The 9,235-nt window shown below is 38.1% G+C and overlaps 1 protein-coding gene across 1 annotated transcript; it reads right to left on the bottom strand.

The window, feature by feature from the left end:
• Window positions 1-417: 417 nt before the first annotated feature.
• Window positions 418-7,865, bottom strand: NPFFR2 (neuropeptide FF receptor 2). Its single transcript, XM_019962156.2, has 3 exons — window positions 7,474-7,865; window positions 4,666-4,765; window positions 418-1,468 (listed from the first exon to the last, which is right to left on the bottom strand). The coding sequence occupies exons 1-3, from the start codon at window positions 7,832-7,834 to the stop codon at window positions 634-636; spliced, it is 1,296 nt and encodes a 431-aa protein (XP_019817715.2). The 5' UTR covers window positions 7,835-7,865; the 3' UTR covers window positions 418-633.
• Window positions 7,866-9,235: the final 1,370 nt, after the last annotated feature.

Raw genomic sequence — 9,235 nt, 5'->3', positions numbered from 1 at the left:
TAGAAAGGAGGTCAACTTGGGATCCTGAATCATCTCTACAAGAAACGTGGGTTCAGCTAGGGCTTAAATTCATTTATGGAAGTATTAAAACTCAACAATAACTCATTTGGAGCAATTGTTACCAACTTTGTACTTTTTAAAAGGAAAAAAGTCAGCCTTTAAATACAAAGAAATACAGTGTCCCTTTATTTGCTACTGCAGTTCTTATTCTAAGAAAGCTGAGTACATTTTAAAAGCACACACAGATAAATAGTTCTGTAGTCTGAAATTTCCAATTCAAAAGCAAAAGGAGAGTTTGCAAAACATGCTCTCATGCAAAGAACTGCCCATTTATCACCATTTGATGAAAATGTGTGTGTATGTGTGTTGCATATATATACACAGCAAAGTTGGAAAAGATGAGGCTTTGAAAACTAGTCCTAGAAAATAGATTTATCATGCCAATTTGTGTATGTTTCTGTATATATTTTAAATACAATAAGGTTGATTACAAACAGGAGGTTCATTTTGTTGACTTTTTTTCAGAGAGGGTTTCTAACATTCATAGAAAGAACTAAAGAACGAAGCCATAGACACCAACAATATTTCAATATATATCACACAGCAGAGTTAAAATCATCACACCAGCTCTTTTTACATCTCATTGCTACTGGTAATTTCTCCTAATTCTTCCATCATTAATTCCTGTAAGGGCTTTTCAGCACTTATCCTACAAAGCACAGTTTCCTCGTGTGGGTTTTTAACTGTTGATTCCTGTGCTGACAGATGAGATGTGTTGATGACCACAGTGTTTTTAGCCCTCAGAGTGTAGACTTCCTTGGACTTTGCTCTTTTTTGGCAGAGCTGGAGGTGAAAAGCATCTTGGAAACCACGACGAAAATTTTCATTGAAGAAACCATAAATGATGGGGTTGACGCTGCTGTTGCAGAAGGCCAGCCAGTGTGCAAAAGGGTAGATGTAGATATTGATGACCTGCAGTTCATTTGCAGACAGGTCAACATAATCTGAGAGCATCATCAGGGTCCACAGGGGCAACCAGGAGAGAATGAAAAGCAGAGCCACGGTCAGGAGCATCTTAATGATCTTCTGCTTCTTCTTGGATACCACATGCCACTGCTCCCGGTTCTGTTTGCCTGTGTGGGGCACTTTCCTCTTGAACAGTGAAATTCCAATCCTTCCATACATGATGACAATGAGGGACAGGGGAGCCAGGTAGATATTGGCAAACAGCACTGTGGTATAAATCCTCCTCATTTCCTGACTTGGCCAGTCTTCCCGGCACCAGTAGACTGGGCTGGTTTTATCCTGGGAGTTGAATCTCACTCGGTAACTTTTTTCTTCCTGTACATGTAACATTACTGCAGATGGGGACATGATGGCAATGGCCAGGACCCAGATAATCATAATGATGACAAACGCCGTCTTGATAGTGAGCTTTGGTTTAAAAGGGTAGATGACACACCGGAACCTGTAACGAAAGGCAAATATCAGTGAAGGACTGCTCATAACTTCTGGCTGAGTCATTAATTAAATTTCAGTAACTGCAGTCTTCATCCACGTTCTCCCTAAAACGTAGAAAGTTAGAATTAGGAGAGACGCATTTTCTGTAATTATTATATGAGATTAATTTCAACTCAAAATACGAATAAGTGGAGTATATCAGACACTATTAATAGCAAAAGTACTCAGGCTTCCCTGGTGGTCCAGCGATTAGGAATCCATCTTGCAGTGCAAGGGATGCTGGTTTGATCCCTGGTCCAGGAGGATCTCACATGCTGCAGAATGGCTGAGTTGATGCATCACAACTACTGGAGCCAGCGCTCTAGAGCCTGTGAACCACAATTACAAAGCCCATGTGCTGCAGCTACTGAAACCTGTGCACCTAGATCCTGCGCTCCGTAACAAGAGAAGCTGCTGCAACAAGAAGCCTGTGCATCACAACGGAGAGTAGCCCCACTCGCGGCAGTTAGAGAAAAGCCTATGCACAGCAACGAAGACCCAGCACAGCCAAAAAGTAAATTAAATAAATAAATACAATAAACCTTTAGAAAAAAAGCAAGGATGTATGCATATGTATTTACAACTGATTCACTTTTCTGTATAGCAGAAATTAACACAACATTGTAAATCAACTCTACTCCAATAAAAATTTTAAAGATATAATAAAAATGTTAGTGTTAAGCAGCCCATATTGAACATTTAATATTCTGTTCTAAGGTCCTTTTCATTGGTTTGCATGGATTGTATCTTTAAGCCTTTTATGGGGAAAAGTCTTAGAAAGGGTAAAAATTCTTGCCCATAATCACACATGATTGTTGCACATGTGGTTTGGCTCCAGAGCCCATATTCTTATACTTTCCTTCATGCCCTTCTGTGGTCCCCTCACATATGATCTGTGTGCTTGGACATGCAATTTGCTTTGGCCAGTTAGTTGAACATTAGCAAGCATGGTATAAGTGGAAGCATGAGCAATTTCAGCTATAAGACATAGAGTAGGAGAACCACACCCAGCCAATCTACAGAGTTGTGGGAAGTACTGAACATTGCTGTTTTGAGCCACCAAGTGTCTTGGTGGTTTTTTTCAGAGCTGTAAGACTCTGAGACAGTTGCCAATTATGAGTTCTGTTTATACACCCTCCTGGTGTTCCATATCTTCTAAGGAGCATGAAAATTCAACATCAATATGAAGAGTAACACTGGTTCATTTTACTGCTGTTAATTTTTGTCATTGTGATTCTTAATGTTATTATTGATGTTCATTATGTTCATTATAAGATAACCATGTGCTCAGTCATTCAGTCATGTCTGACTCTTTGTGACCTCATGAACTGTAGCCTGCCAGGCTCCTCTTTCCATGGAATTTTCCAGGCAAGAATACTGGACTGGGTTGCCATTTCCTTCTGCAGTATAAGATAACCATACAACTATGCAACTGCATAACACATTTTTCAAAGTATTATCATCTATTGAATTTTCTAGGATTTTTTTGATGACTCTATAAAACTGAAATGTTATGAAACTTACTGTTTTCCAGATCTGCAGGTAAGAAAACAGAGTTTTTAAATGGCTTAGAAGCAACCCAAACTAATTTATCTAATATCTTTATATAACGACTAGTTAGCTTGAGCTTTTACTACTCTGTTGTCTTTCTTTACAACTCCTTCAAAGCATATGTAAAGTCTTGTTTTTGTTGTTGCTCAGTTGCTAAGTTGTGTTCAGCTCTTTGCAACCCCATGGACTGCACCACGCTAGGCTTCTCTGTCCTCCACTATCTCCCAGAGTTTGTTCAATTTCATCTCCATTGAGTCGGTGAAGCTCTCCAACCATCTAATTCTCTGTCACCCACTTCTCCTCCTGCCCTCAATCTTTCCCAGCATCAGAGTGTTTTCCAATGAGTTGGTTCTTCACATCAATTGTAGTTTCAGCTTCAGCATCAGTCCTTCCAATGAATATTCACGGTTGATTTCCTTTAGGATTGACTGGTTTGATCTCTTTGCAGTCCAAGGAACTCTCAAGAGTCTTCTCCAGCAGCACAGTTCTAAAGCATCAATTCTTTGGCTCTCAGCCTTCTTCATGGTCCAACTCTCACATCCCTAGAGGACTACTGGAAAAACCATAGGTTGGACTATATGAGTTTTGTCCACAAAGTGATGTCTCTGCTTTGTAATACACTGTATAGGTTTGTCACGAGGCTTCCCTTGTAACTTCCAAGAAGCAAGCATCATTTCATTTCGTGGCTGTGGTCACCATCCACAGTGATTTTGGAATCCAAGAAAATAAAATCTGCCACTGTTTCTACTTTGTTCCCATCTATTTTCCATGAAGTGATAGGTCTTCTGTCTTAACCTCCAAGTGTTCATCTAGTCTTCTAATCAGTGAATTCTCCCATTTACTCACCCTTAAATTACGGATAACTTCATAGGTGCTGTTCTAGGTATTTTTGCTCCTTTTGTAAAACAATTATGGAAACTTCAAGTATTATTTTTTCATTTATTCATTCATCAAATAACGTATTATACCTTGTTATAGCAGGCCAAACTAGGACATGAATCATCTCTAATTATTTAATTTTAAAATATGAAAACTTTACTAGTTTTATTTTATTACTGAACTCTTAGTGTGTGTGTGTGTGTGTGTGTGTGTGTGTGTGTGTGTGTGGTTTCTCAGGTGGTGCAGTGGTAAAGAATGCTCCTGCAAATGCAGGAGGCATGGGTTTGATCCCTGGCTCAGGAAGATCCCCTGGAGTAGGAAATGGCAACCCACTCCAGTATTCTTGCCTAGAAAATTCCATGGACAGAGGAACTTGGCAGGCCACAGTCCATGTGGTCACAAAGAATCAGAAATGACTGAGTAACTGAGCATGCACATGCATACACCCTATCTCCCTCTCTCTCTCTCTCTATATATATATATATATATAAAGGGATACATACTGTGTATACAATTTATGTATATATAATGCACAAATATATATACACACACATATATACTATGCATATGTATATATATTATATACTACATATATATATATATAAAAGGATATATTATGAATACAATTTTAAACAGATATGCCCAAATGTAGTAGATGACACATTTTTCACTGGTTAGGTAGAATAGTTGCAGACATGCTCAATTTTCTGGATTCAGAGTTTGGGGTTGACCTACCTATCCACTGCTATTGCAACTAAAGTAAAGACAGAAGCCGCAACGGATATTCCCTGAACCAAGCCACTGATCTTGCACATTGTACTTCCAAAAGGCCATCCTGAAAGGGAAATGGAACAGTTAGTCTTCAGAGAGATCATACATGTATATTTTAATTTCACTGAAATTTTGAAGAGAAAGACATGAAATTAGATGCATGTAACTGTTTCCTAAAAGATCCAGGGAACAATCAACGTTTCCCATTATTTTCATTAATATATTCAGAGCTTTGTTTTTCAGTATATTAATAATGTCAAAGCTTATACAGTAGTTTCAACATTCTATATGCTCTAATAAATATTTTGCATCTATTAACATATCTAATCCCCACAACAAGCTTGGAAGCTTTATTATTCACCTCATTTACATCTTTTTGATGTGTTAAAAACACATATATGTACTTTATATGTTTGAAGGTATTGGCAAGAAACTTAACTCTCCTGGAAGAAAATCTGAGAAAACATTATTGATAGCTATACTCAAAACATTAAACAAATCAAAAGATTATGCCCTTATTAAATCCAGGAAAACAAAAACATTTTATAAGAGAAAAGGTTGCTATCATAGTACTCTACATGGTTCAGCAGGGGTAAGGTACATATAATAATAGTAATGCATACCCTAAATATTGATTAAACAAAAAAGAATGATGTTCTCATATTGAGAGAATGAGGGAGGTGAAAAATGAATGTATATTTGTGGCTCTGTATAAATGTGTCTGTTGGTATTTATACCAAATTTCAACCAGTCATGTTGTTTTTCCAATTTCACATTCAGACAGTTTCTATGGATTTACATTCTTTTGCCCTAGTGCTGTCAGTTCAGTGGAGTTTGGTGAGGGAAACTATCTCTTGGGGTAGAAGAGGATAATGAGAACTAAATTGCATCTTCTGCAGTTGGATAATATACTAGAATAAAAACATGTTATTCAGAAATATTATAGTAATTACCAAAAATAAATGCAAAAATGCTGAATGTGGCTGCCTTCTGGGAATAGGAATCAGGGGTAGGGAAGGATACTGTATATGAAAAAACTTAACTAGTAATTTAATTATAGATATTTATGGGAGACATATTGAGATCATTTCTTAAGTTTATTGAGACAACAATTTTTATCAACTCTTTTTGTCTAGCACATCTTAAAAATGTACATCATTTTTTTTAAATGTACATCATTAATAAATATTGCTTTTAAATGACAAGCATCATGGAAACACAGAATTTATGTAGTATATTATGATAGAATAGCCACTCAAACGTTCCCTGACTCCCACTTCAGAGAAAGGAAAGAAACAGAAATAAATTCTTAAGAGAAATCTCCATTTTTCAGTAAACCTATGTTGAATGCCATAATGGAAAAGAACTGTGATATGACTTTTGTTATTATTGTTTAGTCACTCAGTCGTGTCTGACTAAACAGCAGTAACAACAAACGACACCACAGTTCTTTCCCTTTTGTGGCATTCAACATCAGTTTACTTTCTGGGCAAGATTACTGGAGTGGGTTGCCATTTTCTCCTTCAGGGAATCTTTCCGACCCAGGGATTGAACCCACATCTCTGCATCTCCTGCATTGCAGGCAAATTCTTTACTCCTGAGCCACCACAGTAGCCCCATGATATGGCTTGTTTGATCTAAATACTTTTTATATTTTCTTATACAGATTTGGAATATGAGTATCTTGAGTGCTATTCATTAGTTTATACAACAAATATTTATTAATCAGGTACTATGTACCAAAACTCTACCAGGAGCCATAGATACACCATTCCTATACTTCTGGGGTGTATAATGTGATGTTTTGTGCTTGGTCGCTCAGTTGTGTCCAACTGTTTGTGACCCCATGGACTGCAGCCTGCCAGGCTCTTCTGTCCATGGGGATTTTCCAGACAAGAAAACTAGAGTGGGTTGCCATGTCATCCTCCAGGGGAATCTTCCCAACCCAGGGATTGATTACAGGTGGATTCTTTACTAGCTGAGCCACAAGGGAGGGACATAAAGTTGTGTTAGGAAGTGGTAATACGGACCCGGAAGTCCTCTAGGGTAGCACCCGAACCATTGTTTATGCTGCACATGTAAATTACTACTCCATGAATGAAACTACCACTTTGTGACATATCATTGGTCCTGCTGCTTGCCTTCCATCAAAAACTGTTGGAAATCTCCCAACCACCAGGGAAGCCCAGCTAACCCCAAGAGGGTTTAAATATCTATTTACATTATATCAAAGACATGGTATTAATGGAAACCACACTTAGCAGTTCTTTGAGCTTTATGATCCATAATAGTCTCAATAACATTCCTACCATACTATATGTGCTCAGAGCTGTCAAAGAAATTCAAAGTCTTCAGTAAGAAGTGTCATCATTCACAGATGACTGTCAGTGAACTCTATAAAAATCAGCCTCCACATCTCATCTCTGTCACTTGCTTTACTTTTCCCCATAATTTTTTTTATTCTCTGACTGTTTATATAGCTTTTTGTTTGTTGTTTTTTTTATCCTCCTTTATAATGTAGGCCTCATGAGGACAGCTACTTGGAGAAGTTCTTGGAACTCCATAAATATTTGAAATGAATGGATGACCGTACCATAGCTGCAGGGATATGGGACAAATTTTTTTTTATATTATCTTTGAGCTGTACACAAATCAACATAAGTGAAGTCACTCAGTCATTTCCAGCTGTTTGTGACCCCATAGACTGTAGCCCACCAGGCTCCTCCATCCATGGGATTTTCCAGGCAAGAATACTGGACTGGATCAACATACCTGCTATAATATTGTCCAGCAGTGTGATAGGCATACAGAATATACCAACTAGTAGATCACTTATGGCCAGGTTCAAGATGAAGAGATTAGTGACTGTGTGCATATGTTTGTTCCTCATTACAATGAAGCAAACCACTGTATTTCCCACCATGCATAGGAAGAAGATCAAAAAGTAGGAAATAATGAAAATCGCTGCCACTTGAGGCTGGTGAAGATAGTAGTTCACATAGGTAATATTGATATCTGAGTACAGATCATGTGTTGTGGCATTATTCCAAATGTAATGCCAGTTTTCTGTAGAGTTTGAATCCCATTCCTCACTCATGATGGACCTGAACAAAGAGGCAGAAAAGAAAAACATGATTAAAAATCAAGAGAATATAAGCTTAAGAGAGCTTTAGAAAGATGCTTTTAAAATTCCATGGAATTTTGATGGATTTTCTCTAAGGACCCCTGGGCTTCTCTGATGGCTCAGTGGTAAAGAATCCACCTACCAATACAGAAGATGCAGGAGATGTGGGTTTGATCCTTGGGTCAAGAAGATCTTCTGGAGAAGGAAACAGCAACCCACTCTAGTATTCTAGACTGGTGGGCGGCAGTCCATGGGGTTGCAAGGAATCAGACACAACTGAGCAAATACACACACACACACACACACACACACACACACACACACACAGTGACCCATAAGTTTTGCTTAAAAGGGCTTCTGTGGTGGTTCAGATGGTAAAGAATCTGCCTGCAATGCTGGAAACCCAGGTTTGATCTCTGGGTCAGGAAGATCCCCTGCAGAAAGGGAATGGTTACACACTCCAGTAATATAAATGAGTTATAAATCAGACATTCAAATTATTAGGATTCTAATCAAGAGCATTTGAAAATTCCACTTTGTGCTACAAGTAAAAATTATTATTATGTCATTTTCCTTGATATATTCTATATTATTCATTTATTTACCATACTTTCTATCCCCTTGCAAAATTTCAAGGGAAATCCTGCAAAACTCCTCTTTCTCTTGCCTTCAAATATCATAACCTGTCAAAATCTACTTGTTCTAACTAACATGCCTTGAGCTTTCCTGATATTTGAATGAGATGAAATGTATACATCTCAAAAGTTGCATTGAAAAGAGCTTACTGTATTTTCCTTATTCTGCTTTGACTCAGTTAATTGGATATTCTTTTTATATAGTTCTGTATGTAGACATAGCCACAAAACTGAATTTCTTAAAATAGGCCTGGGTTACTTATCTTGGTTTCACATAGCATAATTCAATTCACATAGTATTTATGCAATAAATATTTATTTAAAATCTATATATCTTAAGAAAGACAAAAATCAATGGGTGTCAGAGGTCCCTGGTAACACTCCCAAGTTTGGTGGTTTATTAGAAAGACTCACAGGACTCAGCATACTGTGTGTGTGTGCTAAGTCACTCAGTGGTGTCTGACTTTTTGCGACTCTATAGACTGTAGCCTGCCAGGCTCCCTCTGTCCATGGGATTTTCCAGGCAAGAATACTGGAGTGAGGCTGCCATTTCCTATACCAGGGGATCTTCCAAACCCAGGGATCGAACCTGCATTTCCTGCATTGCAGGTGGATTCTTTACCACTGAGCCACCTGGGAAGACCAGCATATAGTGTATTCACAGCTAGTTTTAGTATAGCAAAGTGATCCCAAGCAAAATCAGCTTTACACATGGAGTAAAATCTGCAGGAAACCAGGCACAGGGTTCCAAGAGTCCTAGCCCAGTGGAGTCTCA

Source organism: Bos indicus, chromosome 6, assembly GCF_029378745.1.
Source record: "Bos indicus isolate NIAB-ARS_2022 breed Sahiwal x Tharparkar chromosome 6, NIAB-ARS_B.indTharparkar_mat_pri_1.0, whole genome shotgun sequence".
Classification (NCBI taxonomy): Eukaryota; Metazoa; Chordata; class Mammalia; order Artiodactyla; family Bovidae; genus Bos; species Bos indicus.
This window is presented reverse-complemented; position numbering and strand designations above follow the sequence as displayed.

Excerpts from the sequence above, each read along its gene's own strand:
- NPFFR2 (XM_019962156.2), bottom strand. The coding sequence starts at position 7,834 with ATGTTTTTCTTTTCTGCCTCTTTGTTCAGGTCCATCATGAGTGAGGAA. Across the intron at positions 4,766-7,473 it reads GCTGGACAATATTATAGCAG|GATGGCCTTTTGGAAGTACA; the intron begins GTATGTTGATCC and ends TTTCCCTTTCAG. Across the intron at positions 1,469-4,665 it reads GTTGCAATAGCAGTGGATAG|GTTCCGGTGTGTCATCTACC; the intron begins GTAGGTCAACCC and ends CTTTCGTTACAG.